The sequence below is a fragment of the Papio anubis genome, chromosome 19 (assembly GCF_008728515.1).
Source record: "Papio anubis isolate 15944 chromosome 19, Panubis1.0, whole genome shotgun sequence".
Classification (NCBI taxonomy): Eukaryota; Metazoa; Chordata; class Mammalia; order Primates; family Cercopithecidae; genus Papio; species Papio anubis.
Genome location: NC_044994.1, coordinates 18947631 through 18968982, shown reverse-complemented (window position 1 = coordinate 18968982; position 21352 = coordinate 18947631). Strand labels below are relative to the sequence as shown.

General features: G+C 39.1%; 1 protein-coding gene across 1 annotated transcript; it reads left to right on the top strand.

The window, feature by feature from the left end:
- The first annotated feature begins 649 nt into the window (after nucleotides 1–649).
- On the top strand, nucleotides 650–14439 carry AQP4 (aquaporin 4). Its single transcript, XM_003914257.4, has 5 exons — nucleotides 650–805; nucleotides 3897–4311; nucleotides 5196–5360; nucleotides 5639–5719; nucleotides 9992–14439. Exons 1-5 carry the CDS (start codon nucleotides 774–776, stop codon nucleotides 10268–10270), a joined length of 972 nt encoding a protein of 323 aa, XP_003914306.2. The 5' UTR covers nucleotides 650–773; the 3' UTR covers nucleotides 10271–14439.
- The last annotated feature ends 6913 nt before the right edge of the window (nucleotides 14440–21352 follow it).

The window sequence follows — 21352 nt, the reverse complement described above, 5'->3', positions numbered from 1 at the left end:
ATAACGTTTTACCAAGGTGTCCTGCATTCATTTTGCACTGGGACCAGTAAATTATAAAATCAGTCCTGTCTCTAGGTTTCCAGAGGTTAAATTTACCTACAGTTCCCCGTAATTTCATCCCCATCCAACTTTGATATTTTTTAAGTTTGCTACTTCTTCCCCCCAGATTATTAATATAACAGTCAGGTGAGCACCTAGAGCCATCTTATTTCCTGTATTTCCTATGTTTCCTTATTTTTAGTGTCCAAATTAGTGCTGCCTGTGCTATAAATGGAGCTGCAGTTCTATATTGTGCTTATAATGCTTCTCAGATCAAAAACTTCAAACAGAATTCATTGGCTAAAAAATAAATGCACCAAGTGTCTATCTCAATTCATCTCAACTGCTGGATTATACAAATTCATTTTCTAATAGTTGCCCGATTTAAACTACAACATGTAAACAAACAAGACAAATTCTGAACAATTCTTCGTGGTAGGAAGAATTCAAATAAAGATTTGAGGAAATCCTCATTTTCAAACATTACTGGCTGAAAAAAATAAACATAACGTAAGTAAATGTTTTTGCATTCCTGAAATGCCCTGTGTCTACAGTGATCAGGTACAGAAAAGTTACTTCAAGTTCAAATATAACTTAGTGATTGCCACATGGTGCAGAATCTTTCCACCCCTAACACTCCAAAAACCCAATCAGACAAGTGGCCGTAATCTGACTCCCAGCACACAGGGAGCTGCGGGGCAGGCAATGAGAGCTGCACTCTGGCTGGGGAAGGCATGAGTGACAGACCCACAGCAAGGCGGTGGGGGTAAGTCCTTCTTTGCCTTAAGGGATCAATGCTCAGGGCCAAAAGATGAAACTGTCTCTTTTATTTCAGATGTTTGTGCCTTCTTAGGCAGAATCTGGAAGGCAGCTATGGGGCAGGTGGGTGGTTCTTTTAGATCTAAGTACTGGGCATTTTCAGAAGAGAGGCATAGAGAAGGTAGAAGAAAAGGGATGCTTTTTAGGCAAATCCTCCGTATGTGTGAGATCTGCAAAAGCCCAGGAAAATTACCTTATGGAGGTAAATCTAGCTATAGTGCATTTCATCAGAAAAATTACTCACCCAGATGCTCAACTGTCCTGGAGTGGATGAGGCTGAGTGTTCAGCTAGAAAATGATGTGTCCGATTCGGTACAACCGGGTCACATCAACAAATCCCCTTTGTTCTGGGGCAAAAGAAGCAAAACTAATTGTATTGATCATTTCCAGTGAGTGTGAACATGTAAGGGAACACTGACAATAAAAACAGGGTGCTATGGGTGACGCTGGGGTGAGCCCTCATAAGGCCAGGGAGATGTCTATGCTGCCAGCAAACTTCAGGATTCACAGCCGACTGAGGCTGGTACATCTGCCTTGGAAGGAGATCAGATTTTTGTGGATTTAAAAAAAAAAAAAAAAAAAAGCTAAAAACATTCTTAAAGAGTATGTTTATGTTTTGTTTTCAAGTTTTGCACTCTTTTAAATTTCTCTGGCTGATGAAAATTTGAAGCTGAAAGAGCAATTGAGTTTCTTAAATTAGGTCTCTGGAGAGGTAGACAGGTGCATGAGAGACCAAGCAGGGAGAGAACTCGGGAAACGGCAGAAGTGAGAGGTGAAGCGGGTGAGCAAGGGGGCTGGCCTTTTCTGGGTCCCACCTTGCCTGGTGTCTCCTGCGGGGCTGAGAAGGACGTTTTCTGCCCACCTAGCTTCCTTAGCCTCCTGTTTTGTCCTCCTCCTTCTCCCCACTAACCCTGACCACAAACAACAGCACCTGTGATCGCATTTTGCCCCCTTTGCCATCCCGGCTACAGCCCTGGGCTGCCAGTGAGTTCAGAAGTGACTCTCCTAACTTCTTCAATGTGTGACTTTCCTGAGTTTGCCCTCTTTGGGAATATTTTTAGTGTCTCCTCCAGGGTGCCCTCCCTGCCCCATTCCAACTACCGTTTTTGTTTCTTTACATTCTCTTCCTCTAGAGAGTATGATGTCATTGTCATCCCACCTGGGGTTTTTCATACTTCTGAGATTTGCTTCACTGGGGCAGGGGATGTATGGGATGTGGCTGGCCACCCTGCTGTGGAGCCAGCTCTTCCTTTATCCTGCCACCCAGGCTTAGGCAAGAAAGGGTTTTTCACCCTCCACCTCTAAAGCAAAGCCCCGTAGCAAACTAAGGGTTAGGCTGAGCTGGAAATTCCCCTCACCCTTTTTGGCACTGCATTTCCTCACTACCCATGCAGAAAGCAGGCTCCTGGGAACATTCAGTGACATGGGGAAATGAGGGCCCCGCAATTTTTCAGAGAGAAAGCCACAACAATATTAATCTCTTAAAGTACTTGACTTTCTTACCTAATCCCTTACGTGGTCCTCTGCAATTAGATTCTCTGGTAAATGCTCTCCATACTTCTTGGCTCTCATGACTATCACAGGCAAAGGACAAGGGCAAAAGTCTTAGATGACATGGTAACTGGGGTAATTGCCCCCACAAAAGGGCAGTCCTAGCCATTTCCTCCCAGAATGAGCAGTTGGCATCAATATCGTCAAACCACCCCTTCTCTGCTCCAAAGATCTAATGACAGCAAGAGGGATATAGACGGGAGGAGAAGGCGTCCTCCCTCTCCCAGACTGCCTGCCCACCACCCTCCCCCGAGAAACTCCGCAAGGTGAGACGCACTGTCCTCTAAGCCCATGTAACAGAAAGCCATCAAGAAAACCTTAGAGAAAAGCCGTTTTCCATAGAGCCTTCTGCTCAGGGGCCCAAAGTTTCCCTAGCCACACCCCTTTTTCCTGACTTCCCGAGCTCTGCACCATGAAGGCAAGAAGGGTACAGGGGCATTGCTGGCACACCCCAGCCTCCAGGCTCCCTGTGGCAGGTTTATCTGCATTTGTACGGTCAGGGTCAAGGGGTGAGAGAGGGTCGGGCACGAGGAGAGGCTGTCCTTCCTCCCCTAAAAGCATCCCCCACTCCCATCTCTCCCCACCTCCAGCGGCCAGGATGCAGCCGGGCCGGCGGGCAGGCCGGCGGGCTCGCGGGGCGGCTTGTGTGTGTGCACCTGGCTGCCGCCCCAGAGCCTGGCACGAGCCGGGAATGGCCGCTGCTCCGCTCTCTGAGAGGCGCTGCAGGCTCCCTGGGGACGGAGGTTGACACGTCCCTGTGCCGCACGCCCAGATCTGGGCGGTGCGCAGTGTCCCTTCCGCAGGCTCAGCTCCCGGACTCCTCCCGCTGGCAGCCTGCTCGCTCCTGGCGCAAAGGAGAGTGAGGGAGTGTCGCTGTTCCAGCTGAGGCCCCGCCTGTTCCCATTGCCCTAGCTAGTCACCAGAAGCTCCTCTCCCCTCAATGAGTTCACTTTCTCAAAAGACAGTCTTCAGCACCCTGGCTTCCTAGAAGTCTCCCCCTTAATCCAGAGTCTTGCGGGAGGGGGAGATTTTCAGAATGCCACTTCAAAGCAATCAAATGCAAAGCTAGAAAAGACGACCCCCCCCACGCATACCTTGTTTTAATGCTTTATGTTCAAAATATAAGTGGCATGTAAAATGTACTTGAAACTTTAAAAACTTGCTCTAAGGGAATTAAGTACAAGGTAAATATATTTTATTCTTAATCTTTTAAGGAATTTGATTTAGACATTTTCCTTTCTAGGGACAGTTTGGATAATTTTCCAGTGAAACTGGATGATCTTTGAATATTAAATCAAAGGAGACTAGAATAACAGTCTCTTGACTATTCATGAAGGAGTTTCAGCAGAAGCATTCTTTCCTGGTGTTCTAATCACGCTTGGCAGCACCTGTCCACAGTACCCGAAGATGGCAGGCCTTGTTCCCTTCATCCAAATTCATAAACCTGGGTGTAGTGGCTTCTGATGATGACTTGTTTCTCTTTTCAGTAAGTGTGGACCGTTGTGTACCAGAGAGAACATCATGGTGGCTTTCAGAGGGGTCTGGACTCAAGCTTTCTGGAAAGCAGTCACAGCGGAATTTCTGGCCATGCTTATTTTTGTTCTCCTCAGCCTGGGATCCACCATCAACTGGGGTGGAACAGAAAAGCCTTTACCGGTCGACATGGTTCTCATCTCCCTTTGCTTTGGACTCAGCATTGCAACCATGGTGCAGTGCTTTGGCCACATCAGCGGTGGCCACATCAACCCTGCAGTGACTGTGGCCATGGTGTGCACCAGGAAGATAAGCATCGCCAAGTCTGTCTTCTACATTGCAGCCCAGTGCCTGGGGGCCATCATTGGAGCAGGAATTCTCTATCTGGTCACACCTCCCAGTGTGGTGGGAGGCCTGGGAGTCACCATGGTAGCGTCTTTAGCTATTTTCAAACTAGGACTCCAAGCTTCTTGCAAACTCTTTGCTAAATAATGCCTTGGTGGCATGAGGCACATCCCTAAAATAGCTAATTCACTCCTAAGGAATTTTTGGATGATTCTTAATAGTGTGAAAACTGATTCTGGCAGTGTTTAGGTATATCTGTAAGAAATCATTGTTTGCTCTTGAGTGCCCTAAAAATAACAAAATCTAGGTGGCCTGAAAATTGTGTTGGTTTTTACCTCTCCTTCTCCCATTCCAGTTACTATATTGACTTTATATTTAGCTTAATGCATTTTCCTTACAATTATTTGTTCACTAGCAGAAAAAAACTTTTCTTGTCATGTTCATAAGATGTACAATGATCTACATAAAGGGTTGTGCTTAAAAAACATAGACCTCCGATCCTAGTTTTGTTCTTAGCTGATTAGGAGTATCAATTGTTAACTCAGCACCAGGGCTGATTAAAAAAAAAAAAAAAGCACATGGCTTAAATTTTAATTGAAATATATATTAATTAATTTAAACCTAATTAATGGATTTAATCATTGCCTTATGCAATTACAAGGCTCTCAAGAAATTCTTTTACGAGTTAAGTGCTGCAGTGGCACATTTTGCTTCCTTTGTAGAAAAGGACATTCAGCACAAACTCCTGCTTGGTCATTGTAAGAGTAATTATCTGTGATGACCCAAAATGAATGTAAATTTATTCCTTCTTTTTGGAGGATGAGAGAAGGAAGGCCTCAGTTGAAGGTGGGGTAGAAGACTTACCTTTATTTTTACACAGATCAAATGTGCCTTTCACAGTGATACTAATACATTGTCATCGAAAATACTCTTGCTTCAATTCTGATGGAATATTTTTCTTTCTCTAGGTTCATGGAAATCTTACCGCTGGTCATGGTCTCCTGGTTGAGTTGATAATCACATTTCAGTTGGTGTTTACTATCTTTGCCAGCTGTGATTCCAAACGGACTGATGTCACTGGCTCAATAGCTTTAGCAATTGGATTTTCTGTTGCAATTGGACATTTATTTGCAGTAAGTTTCCAAGTCCATTTATATAATCAATCCCACCTCATTTATCCTCACTCTAGCTGGCCTGAAGATGTTGTGTTTCACAGCAGTTGCTCTTTAGTATCCAGCCATGACTGTCCATTTTAGGTTATAATTTTTCCAACTGCGCAATAAGAATGTTGATCTAGCTGCTAACATCTTGAGGTTCCTCTAAGTGACAAATGACAGCAAATTGCAATGAATGATACTTGCTAGTAGCCCTGTTTCAGCAATGTCTGAAGTTGTTTTCTTGTTTCCTATAGATCAATTATACTGGTGCCAGCATGAATCCCGCCCGATCCTTTGGACCTGCAGTTATCATGGGAAATTGGGAAAACCACTGGGTAACCCTCATATTGATAGTCCCTATCTTCCTACAGTTGAGGACAATTACCTGTGGGACTCTTTTATTTTTCATTATCTTGCTTACTAGTTTCTCTTGCATTTCTCCAACCTTGACCCCCACTTTATTTACATCTTTTGTAAAGACTGGGGAAAGATTAGCACAGAACTGCTGTAAAACATCTCTTATATCTGTTCTAGGCCTTCAATAATAGTCTTTTCCTTTTTTGAAGCACTATTTTAGACACTGTACCTGACAGATTGCAGCAGAATACACTGTATATAGAGGTTGCGCATGTGGATCAAGTTAAAGTCAGCATGGTGTAGCAAATATGGTGTTTAAATAATTGAAAGTAAAGTCTTCCCAGCAATAACAGAAAAAAATTGCAAAAAAAAAAAAGAAAAATGAATGAAATACTTAAAAGCGCTGCCCATAGCAAAGATATTTACCCTTTTTTGTTTACAAATGCATAAACTCAATTAATAGCATGTAAGTTGCAAATATTTGAACTGCAGATGGTGTCGAATAAATAATGCAAAGGTTTATGCTATCATCACCATAACCGTAACTGGAAAAATGAATGACTCACAGAAAAGGCTCACTTTTCAGTCTCAAACCCAACCTATTATAAATAAATATTTATGAATGTAGTGGCAGCGCTTCCAGAGAATAGCAGTGTCCATTTAAAAATATTATAATTAATTTTGTTTCCGTTGTTTCTCACAGCAAAGAAATTTAAATCCTTTACAATTAAATAAGTAATGCAGCAATTGTGAAGGCCACCAACATACTAACTTACAGCAGCCAATAAAAATATGAGACCCGTAAGCCAGCTTCAAAGAAGGCTGGCTTTTATTATAGCTTACATATTGCAAATGTCACTTGCAACTTTAAAAAATTCATGAATATAACAGAATATGCCCCTTGTGTTTATTCAGACAGTGATTACTGACCTAGTCACAGCCATTCATCTATGGTATACACTGCAAAGGACAAGAAAATGCACCACTGCTCTGTGCATTCACTTCTAAGAAAAGTATACCAAATCTTTAAAAGTAATCTACAGCATTAAATAACAGAATGAGAGTCAGTGTTCAAATCAAGACTTGGCCAACAATGCCATCCATGAGATTAGTCATTTTGCCACTGATACCTCCATTTTTGTGTCAAAAAACGTTACCACATTAACAGAAACGGAAATTTCTAGTGAGTAGTATATGATCTTTTTTTTCTTCTTCTTTTTGAGATGGAGTCTTGCTCTGTTGCCCAGGCTAGAGTGCAGTGGCACGATTTCGGCTTGCTGCAACCTCCTCCTCCTGGGTTCAAGAGATTCTCCTACCTCAGCCTCCCGAGTAGCTGGGATTACAGGTGCACACCACCATGCCCAGCTAATTTTTTTATTTTTTCATAGAGACAGGGTTTCACCATGTTGGCCAGGCTGGTCTCGAACTCCTGACCTTAGGTGATCCACCCGTCTCAGCCTCCCAAAGTGCTGGGATTACAGGTGTGAGCCACAGTACCCAGCCCTGATCTTATAATGAAAATACAACTTTCAGTTCAACAAATTAAATTGAAACGATTTTGTCATTAACAACTTCTAGTTAAATTTATAAGCACTTGAAAATGTAGATGAAAATATATATTTTATTAATTACTTGTCAGTTGTAGTAAGCTTGTTAAAATTTAAATAGTAGGAAAATTCTTAGCTTGTTGATTAAACCAAAAGTTTCCCATATTATACCAAACTTAATTCTACTAAAAATAGCAATGGTTATATGAAATTTAGAACTAATTTAAAGTATATTTGTAGGTAGAGAGATTAGGAGTAACATTAAAATATTAATTGGGTTTTTTGTGTAGTATAATGATATTATTTTAGTTTTCTTTACACTTTTACACATTTTCTAGATTTTTAGCAATAAAGAGTCTTTAAAGTACACATGACTTCATTTTGAAATAGCAATCTGACACTGAGATTTGTTTATTTTTGAAAACATGCATCTAGGTATCTCACTCATAGATGTTTTGGAAAGGGTAGTAATTATTTTGCTGTTCTGGTCTCCCTCATGGGATTTGTAGCCTGTGGAATAGTATATGTCTAATGAGACCTTACTAAAGGAACAAAGAGCAAAGACATTTAGAGGAGGGCTCCCATTTCTCCTTTAAAAGAGCATAGAGAAGATAAAGGCTCATATGGGGTTTTCATGTTCAAGAGAGGAACTTGATTCTTCCAGCCACTCTAACAACAGTTTCCCCGTGAATGTTATGTCTTCAGCCTCAGCTTAAATTTTGAATTTTATTTAAATCTTACAATGAGGATGCAAACTGAGATTAATCTGCAGAGGGTGTTTTAAACAAAAAGCATCCATCATGTTTTTTTTCAAATGAGTAATACAGTGGTAAACAGTATACTACAGTGTTTGGAACAGTGTTTCAAAAGAGAGGTTTTCATTTTGTTTTTTGTTTGTTTGTTTGTTTGTTTGTTCGTCTGAGACAGGGTCTTACACTGCTGCCCAGGCTGGAGTACAGTGACATGATCATGGCTCACTGCAGCCTCAACCTCCCTAGACTCAAGTGATCCTCCTATCTCAGCCTCCCAAGTAGCTGGGACTACAGCACACCACCAAGCCCCGCTAATTTTTTTGTATTTTGTAGAGACAGGGTTTCACCATGTTGCTGAGGCTGAATCGAACTCCTGGGCTCAAGCGATCCACCCACCTTGGCCTCCCAAACTGCTGAGATTACAGGGGTGAGCCACTGTGCCCAGCCTCAAATGAGAGGTTTGAAGTCAGAAAGGTCTGAAATCTCAGCTCAACCATTTGCTAAGCACAAAATCTTAAGCAAGCTTCTTACCCTCTCAGAGTGTCACTCTTCTTTTCATAAAATGGGAAGAATAATAATATTTATCTCATAGATTATTGTTAGAATTAAATGAGATTATACAAGAAAAGTGCCAAGTACGGCTGGCTCCGGGACAGTGCTCAACAAGCAGGGTTTCTGTTGACCAAGTGCGTCTGCTAAAAAAATGTCTAATATTCTACAGCACACATGTGCTCTAAAGCAAATGCCTGCACTTCATTCAAACTCAAAACTTTATTCTAGGTGCATAGTTAATATGTAAAAATTTCCGGCCGGGCACGGTGGCTCATGCCTGTAATACCAGCACTTTGGGAGGCCAAGGTGGGCAGAACACGAGGTCAGGAGATTGAGACCATCCTGGGTAACACGATGAAACCCTGTCTCTACTAAAAATACAAAAATTTAGCCGGGTGTGGTGGCGGAGGCCTGTAGTCCCAGCTACTCGGGAGGCTGAGGCAGGAGAATGGCGTCAACCCGGGAGGCGGAGCTTGCAGTGAGCTGAGATCGCGCCACTGCACTCCAGCCTGGGCCACAGAGGGAGACTGCGTCTCAAAATAATAATAATAATCATCATCATCATCATCATCTCCATTTATTGAAATCCTATGGAATTGCTACTTCTCAACTAGCCATAAACTCATGTTTTTTCACCAAGCCACCATCGTAAGAAACCACATAGATGAAAGCTATCTGCACCGTAATGAACACATGAGGTTTTCATTTAAATCAAATCACCAAATTTTGGAAGCCTGGAATGGAGCAGGTAGTACTAAGAACTAAAAACTATTAAGTACTTTACAAGTATTATTGCACTTAATCCTTTTACCCCATGAGGTTTGTATTATTATAATCCCCACTTTACAGATGGGGAAAGTAAGGCTTTGAAAGTTAAGTAACTGATATAAGCACTCACAGCTCTGCTAAGTGGTAGAGCTGGGTTGGTTTTGATCATGCTGACTTGAATAATGGTATCCCCAAAAGATAAAGCCTGTGTGATGATCATGATGATGCAGGAAACCAGTGAAAGATGGCAATATTGAGAAAATAAGAGAAGGACTCTCCACAAATTTTTTTTCTATATTAAAGAATTCTTAGCTCACTTAATTTGTAATATCACCAAAGAGGAGTTATCTTTACATTAAGGATTATCATAAGATGGAAAGAACATAATTAATGAAAAGAGAATAGGAGATGAAACAGTTCCTTCTTGTTTTCTGTTCAAATGCTGTTTAATGATTTATGGATCTCTGATGAGGATTTGGTGTTTTTTCTTATTTCCTCTCCAGTTCCCCTCTTTTTGATGCATGACACAAATACACTCTTATTTTAACCCAGCTAGATTATATATTCATGAGCTGCTCAATGGAATAGCTTCTCTCTACTTATACTCTATCCTCTTCCATCTTTTCCTTAGATATATTGGGTTGGGCCCATCATAGGAGCTGTCCTCGCTGGTGGCCTTTATGAGTATGTCTTCTGTCCAGATGTTGAACTCAAACGTCGTTTTAAAGAAGCCTTCAGCAAAGCTGCCCAGCAAACAAAAGGAAGCTACATGGAGGTGGAGGACAACAGGAGTCAGGTAGAGACGGATGACCTGATTCTAAAACCTGGAGTGGTGCACGTGATTGACATTGACCGGGGAGAGGAGAAGAAGGGGAAAGACCAGTCCGGAGAGGTATTGTCTTCAGTATGACTAGAAGATCGCACTGAAAGCAGACAAGACTCCTTAGAACTGTCCTCAGATTTCCTTCCACCCATTAAGGAAACAGATTTATTATAAATTAGACATGTGCAGGTTTGTTGTTTCATGTCATATTAGTCAGTCTAAACAATAAATATTTCATAAATTAGCAAGGAGGAAAGGAAGAAACCTATTGTGAATTTCAAATCTAAAAAAAGAAATATTTTTAAAATATGCTTAAGCAAATATATACCTATTTTATCTAGTTACCTTTCATTAACAACCAATTTTAAATGTGTGTCAAGATTTGGTTAAGTCTTGCCTGACAGAACTCAAAGACACGTCTATCAGCTTATTCCCTCTCTACTGGGATATTGGTATGGTCAATTCATATTTAATATTTATTCTGTTAAACTAAGTTTAACAATGGCAAAATACAGTATGTCACAGTCATGCACATAAAAGAGAGAAAGCATAACAAGCTCTTTCATGAGCAATCCCTTATTTATAGAGTACCTCAGCAAAAGAGCATTAGCCAATGTCACTGCTAATCAGTTACTTCCTTCCATTTATATCACAAATACCCAAGTTTCAATTCTATCTTCAATTCATAGTATTTCTTCTTCCTCCTCACTGCCTAAAGTAATGTGGGACTAAAGCCCAGAAATTTGAAAAGAATATTCAGAAACCCTTCCCAAATCATAAGAGCACCTACCGAGATGCAAGACAAGCAGACTCATAAAATCTTGTAGAGGCAGAGGAAAAGTTACCATCATACGAAAATCACAAACAAAAAGGAAATCTGTACTCTGGTATCAAATGGTTGATCTGTTTTCAGTGCACACCCTCAAATGCGCCACACCAGTTTAATGATCTAAGCTCTTAACCCCTTTACCACTTTGCTTATTTTTTAAAAATTTATTGGCAAAACTGGGGATTTTGTTTGCAACTTTGGTTATCTATATTTAAACATTAGCTGAGACATATTTTTGGTAACAAGAACTTAGCTAGTTGAGTCCTGGCTTTTTGTTGATTATTAAGCTGTGTTCACTCTAGAAGGTGTAAAGGCCCTGTCCCAATCTCTGCCCTCTCACTTCTCATGACATTTGTTGATAATCTTTACTGCATGTGTAATCATATTTGAGTGAATTAAAATGTATGACAGACAAGGTACAACATGGTTGTAGAATAAAATGGTAAGGACATCAGATCACTCTGTATTCAAAGCTTACCAGAAGACCAATCTTTCATTTCTGGATATATTGTACATAACCCAACACATTTTTAAAGTATTTTTGTTACTGACTCATTTACTTGTCAAAATAATTTGACTTTTTGTCCTGCTTTGCCTTTTGTCAGTAGAACGTTCTCCAGAAACCCCAGTTTCTGTCATCTTAACTAGTCTAGTCTAGCTGTTATCTTAGACAAAGAACTGCAAATGTCAATTTCACTGAACAAAAGCTATTAGAAGTAAAGCAGAAACCTATCACTGCAAGGAGTGACTTGTGAATAACTGATGATCAAGGGCTGTCTTCTCTTAAGCATGGTTCCAACTGTGTGTCACTTTTTAGCATTAATGGCAGTTGTGTGTCTGTGGCAGTGAGATAATGGACCACTATTAAACCTGATTCTCTTCGGTGCTAGGAAAGAGTGATGTGTGAGATTCCCAGAGAGTCATCACACCAGTGTTATGCCTGGGAGTGCCATTGGCATACCGCAGGTGCCTAAATCCCAGGCCCCTTTCTCAGGGGGCGTGGCCACACCACACACTGTGCCAGTGACATATGGTTATTTCCTAGCAGGGATGGCACCTATGGAAACTAGGGTGCAAATCTCCCAAAGATGGTTTGCACCGTCATTTCAAATGTTTGCACAATATACCACTTAGAGGCTTAAAATCAGGGTGGTTCAGTTCAAAAGGTAATATCAACCATCAGCAAACATGTCAATTTAAAAATAAGTTTGGTTAACAAGGAAATGTTAAACAGATTTTTTGAATACACTTACAATATACTGGCTTATAATCATTTTTATTCTGCCATATGGTTTATTTCATATACACTCACTTTTACACTCACTTCCAATTATAGTATTCAATAAGTTAGGGTTTTTAAAAAGTGAATGATGTTTTTGTAATTTGTTTCTAGTAGCTAGCAGAGAGCCTGGCACATAGTAGGTATTTGAAACAAGTGTGTTAATTAATAAAAATATATAAATCTCATTTGAGATTTAAGAATATAAATAATTTTCTTTTAATCTTTATTTTGCTCAATATTTAATAGGAAGCATGATTTCAAGGACTACTGAAGGAAGGCAATATAAATGTGAAAACCATAAAATATATTTTTTGCATTCTACTATTTTTAGGGGCATGAAATGAATGAAAGCTTTAGCACTTTTTTCCCCCTACATATGAGACAACATATTTTTTATTTCACTCAAGGCTCTGCCAGTAAAAAGTAATGAAATTGTACCTTTCTAATGACATCTATGCAGCAGGGGTCTATTGCCTTGTGGATGGCACCAAATTATCCAAGTGTATTAGAAGACTGGGGCTTTTTTCTTTAATCCCTTCTTATTAATGAAGTGCATAGTGCTGCTCCCAGGAGACCACTGCTGACAGATACACAGAGAAGAGATCAGAGAGGAAAAACTGGGAAGACATAAATGAATTATACCCAGCCATGAAACAATGCCAACTGTCTCTTCCCTACGGAGGAGTACAATTACCCTAAAATTGTAAGGTGGTCCCTACACTGAAAACGCACATAGTTTGTCAAAAGTGTACAAAAGGGAAGGAGTCCGATTTTAAGCTTTCAGGGGACCAGAATTCGAATGTATGTTTCCATTGTTGAAGATAACATTTTCTTCAAAGAGCCTTAACCTTTTATACTGGAAGGAAATATTTTCTGGACCTAAGTAGTTGCCTAAATTTAAGATTCCTACACGTTATTTCTGCCATTGATGCTTTTCCTAAACCCTTATACTATCTTTTTATCATCTGAGCCTTTTCTTAATGCAGCTCCTAGGTGCTAGCTAGAGCTGCTGCTCAGTATTGAAGATTTTACAAGAAGATTAGAAATCTTTGGAAAATATCTGTGATGAAATTGAGCTATATGATTTATTAGAGATCTGACTCCAAAGAGCACAGAATACTGTTCTCAGACCATGAAACCAGACAATACGTGTATTGGTTTAAATTCAATAATAACAGGAAAATCCCAAAATAGAGCAGTAAATTCAAATGGTAGGATGAATCCTGGAAAACCTCCGATTGCAGCATGTTGACACCAACCTCACATGTTATGAACATTTCACATAGAAATTGCCTTTGTGACAACTGAAGATGGCACAGACATCTTCTGTGTCTGAGGGGCATAGACAACCTTATCAAACAATATAAAAGCCAATATAAATTCTCATTGTAAGTACTATGGAATATGCAAATTCAGAACATTTTATACCTAAAGGTAATTCTGTCTTTCCTAATGTGTTTATAACACGAAAATTATTGGAAGATGTGGTTACTATTTGGAAAGCATAATGTAACAAAACTCTCTTTCGTTACCACAAATTTTGTGAGTTTAGTACTTTACAGATTGTCCCATAAGGTCAGTAGCTTTTGAAACCCATAATTCCCCAAAATAAATGAAAGACATTTAATTCAAGGATCAAAAATTGTGGCCACTTTTGCAAATGACTACCTATAGCCTGTGAAAATACATTTCAAAAAATGTTATGTTCAATGAACACTAAATGTAAGAGCAGTTACAGTGTGACTCACTCATGTTAAAAAAATCAAAGAGCTAAAAAATACATCTAATTTATGTAACCCATTGGAATGTATTTCTAGGTTTTCTTCAGGATTAATTAAATAAACATGCAATTTATGAAAACATATAAACAATTATTTATCACTTTTATGACCCAAATCACAATAAAATTGTCATTTAGGATAAACTGGGGAGAATAGACTGAACATATGGTTATATTCACAGTTATTTATTAACTTAAATGTTATTCCAACATTAGAGCTAATGTTAAAAAGATTTAAACTGTAATGTCTAATATTTGGAATAATATATTAAAGTATTAGCATTGTGGTTGATTTTCACAAATTATGTTGCATCTTGTACTACTAAGCTCGTGAAAATAAACATTCGGATGTTTTAAAAGGTAAACATGTTTGATGAAGTTAAAAATTCATTTGTAGTTAGATCTTAAGATGATCCTTTAGAATGATCAGGAGGTTTTAAGTATAATCAACACCAAAGGAAATGGTGGTAGGCCCATGAAATCAAATGTATTTTTTGAAAGCCTGCAGAGTATACACTGTGGGATGCCCTGATACAGATAGTGAAAATTGTGTTTGTACAGGCTTAATTCTGAATGTCCACATCTATGCAAAATAAACCATTGGTTATCAGCTATCATTACGGTGAATCTAAAAGTGAAGATACAAACAACTGCCACTAGTATTGCTAAATAAATGATCCGTCCGCAGGCCATTTGGCAGATTCTGCCTACCCAGATGGATAATGTAGGCTCAATGAGTACTGGTTTAACCCGCTGGGTTCTTGGTTTCAGGGGCTTCTCAATTTTGAGAGGTTATACACTCTCAGTGGAAGACTAAGGACAATCATGTATGTAGTGTGCAACCCATCAGATGAGTGATGAGTGATGCCTTAGGAGCCAGGTGGATAAGTACCTCACTTATAGCATTGGTCACACTGTAGTGAAATCATTGGTGTAGGTGTCTATTTCCTCCACTAGATTCTAAACTCCTTACTGTGTCTTATTTCTTCTGTATCTTCCCACTCCCACCTCTACCCGTTGGCACTGAGACGAGGCTTGACTTTTCACTCAATAAGTGCCTTTCACTCAATAAGTGCTTGTTGCACGGATAAAGAATTAATATCTTACAATAATTAGGAAATGTTCAATCCAGTTGGATTTGGCTGCATAGATGTGTGCTAAATATTTGAATTCTTATAGTTTCAGGTAGAAGCCCAAAATTAGCTCAAACACTAAAGAAAAAGGGAAATGCACACAAAGAATAAAACACTAATTGGATTTCTAAAATTTATACCTAATGTGTAGGCAACTAGACATGTTTTCATTGCTATATTTATACAATGGCCAGATGTTAGATGAAATTTAGCTCAATGAGTACTTCAGCAAAAAAAAAAAAAAAAAGTTTTTTAACAAGCATAGAAACCCACAGATATAAATGTCAGCTTGCTTTTGGATAATTAGTCCGTTTGGAAAATGTCCAAAACAATGTCACCTGAATTAATTCTTACTATTTTTCCATTTTTCCACTTCTTCAATCTTTGGGTTTAAGGCAAATTAAGAACTCTAAAAAGCTGAGTTGAGTTCTTCAATTTCCACATGTTCAGAAATCTCTGGGAAATGATGATGATGTTTGTAATCTTTTTGCATACTGCATGGCTGATGCTCAATACATGCAAGATGGATGGATGGACGGATGGATGATGGATGGATGATGGATAGGTGGATAGATGGATGATAAATGATGGATGGATGGGTGGATGACAGAAACACTCTAATCTGGGAGTAAATGAAAATCATAGCCTGTATTCCTTCTATCCTTTCAAGGATTGCTTTTCATAGAAGAGTTATAGAATTATGAAAGCATCAGCCAAGGGTTTCAAGGGAAGAGGAGAAATGAATGCATTAGAATAATTATCAATTGTGAGCACACATATGGGAATTTTGAATGTATAAATATTATTCTCAAATACTTAATATTCGAAGCTCATTATGGGCCAAGCATTATTATCATTCCCATTTCCAAAGATGAGGTAACCAAGTGTCAAGGAAATTAAGTAAATTACCCAAAATTACATTTAAAGGTAAAGCAAAAACTGGAATACAGATCCCAATTGATCCCAATCCCCACATAGTTCCCCTAAATCACACAAAGTTTTCCCATTTGTCTATCAGCTTCATTTCCCACCAGCTGTTTCCTTTAAGTGGCAAAAAATAAAAACGTATTCTATCTATACCATGGGAACACCCCATGTCAACACCACCAAAGGGCAATAAAGTACTACAGGACCAGACTAAGTACTGTAGACCTTACAAAAGGTCTCAAATAAGAGAATAGCGCTGACTGCTACAATGGGTTTAATTTAGGATACTCTGGATAATTTAGGAAATTTTTGGTTGTTTTATCCTTAGGAAAATATTATAAATCCCACTATTTGAAACATTTTTCATTTAGTCTAGAAAACAGAATTGAGGATAACTGCAAAGTTAGTGAGAAGATCTTCCACATTTCAATATGAAAAATAATAACATTAGCTTTGTATTTTTGTGCGCTTACTCAAGCTTTACATAAGTTTACTTATTCCTCATAGACGCTTTATAAGGTAGGTCCTGCTACTATTCCTATTTTTCAGGTAAAGAAACTGGAGCTGGGCCAGGCGCGGTGGCTCACGCCTGTAATTCCAGCACTTTGGGAGGCCGAGGCAGGCGGATTACCTGAGGTCAGGAGTCCAAGATCAGCCTGACCAACATGGTAAAACCCTGTCTCTACAAAAAATACAAAAATTAGCTGGGCGTAGTGGCACACGCTTATAATCCCAGCTACTAGGGAGGCTGAGAGGAGAGAATCACTCGAACCCGGGTGGCAGAGGCTGCAGTGAGCAGAGATTGCGCCAGTGCACTCCAGCCTGGGTGACAGAGTGAGAAAAAAATAAAAATAAATAAACAGAAAGAGAGAGAGAGAGAGAGAGAGAGAGAGGAATGAAAAGAAAGGAAGGAAGGAAGGAAGGAAGGAAGGAAGGAAGGAAGGAAGGAAGGAAGGAAGGAAGGAAGGAAGGAAGGAAGAAGGGAGGGAGGGAGGGAGGGAAGGACGGAGGGAGGGAGGGAAAAAGAGAGAAAGAGAAAGAAAGAAAGAGAGAGAGAAAGAAAGAAAGAAAAAGAAAGAGAGAGAGAGAAAGAAAGAAAGAAAGAGAGAGAGAAAAAGAAGAAAGAAAGAGAGAGAGAAAGAAAGAAAGAGAAAGCAAGGGAGAAAGAATGACTGCACGCTAAGGATAGTAAATAACTTGTTCAAAGACACACAGCTACTAAGCCACAGAAGTAGGATTCGAACCCAGGCAGTCTTTCTGTAGCTCTCTACTCTTAGTCACTGCCTGTGTTGCCTCTTACCTGTGGCGCTTTGGGGTTCCACTAGTTTCGGCTTTCATTATCTGCTTTTTCCAAGCCTTTGACTTTTTCATATCCAACAGAGATTGCAGTGCATTGGAACTCTTCAGTAGTTCCCGACTTAATCTATAATAATCATTTTGACCACCTCTGAAGGAAGATTTAAACACTCAAGTGCAAATGCCATGAAGATAAATCAGCTAAACTTACAACATATTTTTGAAAGGGACTTTGAATGGCCAATTAAATTCTTTATTTAGTGAGCGGGGCGGTGACAGAAACCTCTTATACAATATACCTTCCATTTCTCAGCTCAGATTTCCTTGTTAGCCTTTAATTTACCAAATGTGGTCATTTCTCTCTGCCTTTCATTGAGACTTAAGCTCTCATTTCAATTTCAATTGTCAATATGTATTTTACTCCTTCTTTACATATTAATCACCTGATTTATATATGCTTGAGTCCCTATTTTGTTCAAAGATCTATCACAAATTTTAATAAGTTAAATTTATTTATTAAATATTTATCAATTTTATTTTATAAAATTTAAATAAGAAAATCAGCAAGATGGTGTTCAGCAATCATCTGAGCTAGCGTTTGATCACTTACCCTAGATCAGCCTATAGAGTTGAAAGATTGGCTTTTTAAAAAATAAAACAAATAAAAGTGGGGTGTGTGTGTGTGTGTGTGTGTGTGTGTGTGTTTGAATGGGCCAAACTGTAACATTGTTACACTGCCAACAGCTTTGGGAAATGATTGGATAGGATGACTATTGCCAGTACTTTCTCTTTCAATAAAAAGACCAACATTTGCATTTATAAAAATAGGACTGAACATACCTATCACCATCCTGTTTCCAAACTACTGGATTGTAGCCTAAGTCCCCAGACATTTTGACTTCACACTCTTGGAAGAAAAAAACAAAATCTTTAAAAATGTGGAAAAAATGTACTACCAATGACTATTTTTTAAATTTGGGGCCCTCAGAAAGGAAAGAGAGGAAAAGAGAAAAGGGAGGGAAGGACAGCCCTCATCCCACAGTAGCAGCAAAGCAGATGGAAAGGGGCGCCCAGCTCTTCTGCCCTTGACTGAATGCAGGAATCACTAAGATGGCAGTTGCCTCTGTACAGAGAAAAGTCCCTGTGCTAAGTCAGCATGAACCTGTCATCCTATATTGTAATTAGTGCCCCAAAGAGAACTGGGCTATGCATTGTCTTTAAGAAACTCAAGCCCATATCTCAATTTTAATTGCCAAAATGTCAATTTAAAGGGAAACAGATTCTTCTTATGAAATGAAAAGACTCACTTGATTTCATCAGTGAACGCAGAATTTTGATTTCATCAATGAATGCAGAATACAAGCAGGATTTCTCCATTTCTCTCAAGAAATCTAGTCTCTAAAATTTATTTCTTTAAAAAAAAAAAAGTCTAAATTTCAGTACTTGGCTCCTGGAAAAGTTCCACCATATTAAGCTACTCCAAGATTTCAATGTCAAAACTTATCACAAAGGACTTGAGTTTTATCTTGTTGTTCCAAAAGCCGATATTATGGAAACAGTCACAGAACTGAGGAATGAGAGCAGCTGAGATTTCTCCAGTGACCTGAAGTAAGGAAGACTTGAGAAATTCAGATATAGATTATTCAGCCCTGTGGTGTTAGTACGTTGTGGTTAAATCATTCATATTCTTTGAACTCTAATAAAAAATTCTCATCAAACAATGACATTTTCATCTCATCAAAGTTTAATCACAAGAGTATTGTAATTCTGATTTTCTTCACCTCAGTTCAAATTGAAAGTAATTGTCAGACGTCATTTAATTCTAACCATTACATACATTCTTATCTGTTCTCCCTCACATTATTATGGCCCATTGTGCTCTCCAAGAGGCATGTCATGTTTTTTCTATTATTCAAGCAGTTTTAAAAGAACTTTGTCACATACTTACAATTAAGGCTCATTTTAAAAAATAATTTGAGATGACAAAGTAACATGAATGGAAAATGTTTTCTTGAAACACTAAGAGACATGGGGGCAATAAATTCTAACTATTGAATTGTTTCATGTAAAAAACCACTTAATTGCCTGAACTTTTGATTGTTTCAAAAACATTCTTTGCAACTTCCAGAATGACGGACTTAAAATGAACAAAAGCAAAGAGGAAAATACAGCTTGTTTAATTTTCTTCCATTGATGTTTTGGGAAAAACCTCCCTGCTCTAGTCCTGAAACATCCTGGGATCTGGCTTAAGAAATGGGATAAAGTTTACCTGAGTGGAGACAGAGAGGATTGGCTCCTTCCCAGGGGTGGCCTATGAGTCCTAATCACCTCTTCCAAGGTATATGGAAAGCTAAAACAAAATCCAAGAGGACTATAGGATTTGGGGATAATATACATGTCGTATTTTCTATGTTTTCCACAACAGACATGTAATACTTTTAGAACCAGAATGTAAAAAAATGAATGATATATTAAAAGAGACCTAAGAGGCCTGATTTAAATATATGGGCCAGAGGGGAACACAGGATATAATGTGGGGCCTTTTAGATAGTAATGCTTCTCATGTTTGTATCTATTTCAAAGGTCAGAAAGCTTCAACAAAGGCAGGGGTCTTAAGCTCAAATTCTTGCAGGGGTAGGTAGGCAAGCAATGGAGTCAAGAAGTCCATGAAGAGACTGGGACAAACTGGGGCAAATTCAGCTCTGCAGAATTTTGCCACCTGAGTTCTTGGGTCCAGTGCAGCCTGATTTGATTTTTCAAACAAACTTAAAATTAAAAATTGTATATGAAGTCTCCAATTCTCTTCAATTCTATAGTTTGCCAAATCAAAGACTTCTTAAATTCTTTTTGCCTCCATGCCTATTTCCTCTACGTTGGTTCAGACTATTGCAATAGATAACTGCATTAGCCTCCAGCCTCAATGGTTATCAAGAAAGGGTGACCTTGCCCACAAGGAAATACCCCAAAATGTCTGGAGACAATTTTGGTTGTTTCCATTCAGAGTGAGTTTCTGCCATCTAGATGCCAGCAATGCTTCCAGACGTTCTATAATACATAGAGCAGTCCCCTACTCCCAACAAAGAATTATCTGGCCTAATATGTGAATAGTGCTGAGGCTCAGAAACTGTATTAGTCCATTCTCATGCTGCTATAAAGAACTGCCTGAGACTAGGTGATTCAAAAGGAAAGATTTAATTGACTCACAGTTCCACATGGCCCGGGAGGCCTCAGGAGACAAAATCATGGCAGAAGGGGAAGCAAACACACCCTTCTTCACATGATGGCAGGAAGGAAAACTGCCAAGGAATGAGGGAAAAGCCCCTTACAAAACCATCAGATCTCATGAGAACTCACTCACTATCACGACAACAGCAGCATGGGGATAACCGCCCCCATGATTCAATTGCCTCCCACTAGGTCCTTCCCACGACATGTAAGGATTATGAGAATTGCAATTCAAGATGAGATTTGGGTGGGGACACAGCCAAACCATAGCAGAAACCCTGCAACTGATCTACCTGCCTTCAGTTTTGCTTCACGCCAATTCATCTTCACACTGCAATCAAGGTTACCTCTTAAAAATGAAATAACCTTCCTTTAGTAAAACCTGGGAGATATTATTTATTTTTCTACCCAGATCCCACCCACATACTTCTTTGCAACAAGAATCATTTTGCTTCAGAGAAAGATGTGTTCTCAGTCACAGGGAGTCAATCATTGTTAGGCTTACTCAATGAGAATAACGTTATTGTCCTCCCCAGTGACTGATTTAGAAAAGGACTTGAGAATAACTAATTTACTGTGATTTGAGACAATATTTCTTACTTCAAAGGGAGCTCTGATAGGTTTATTTGCAAAGATGTCCATAATAATGTATACCATTCTTATGTGTGTGTACCTTTGAAATATGATTTTGCTGTTT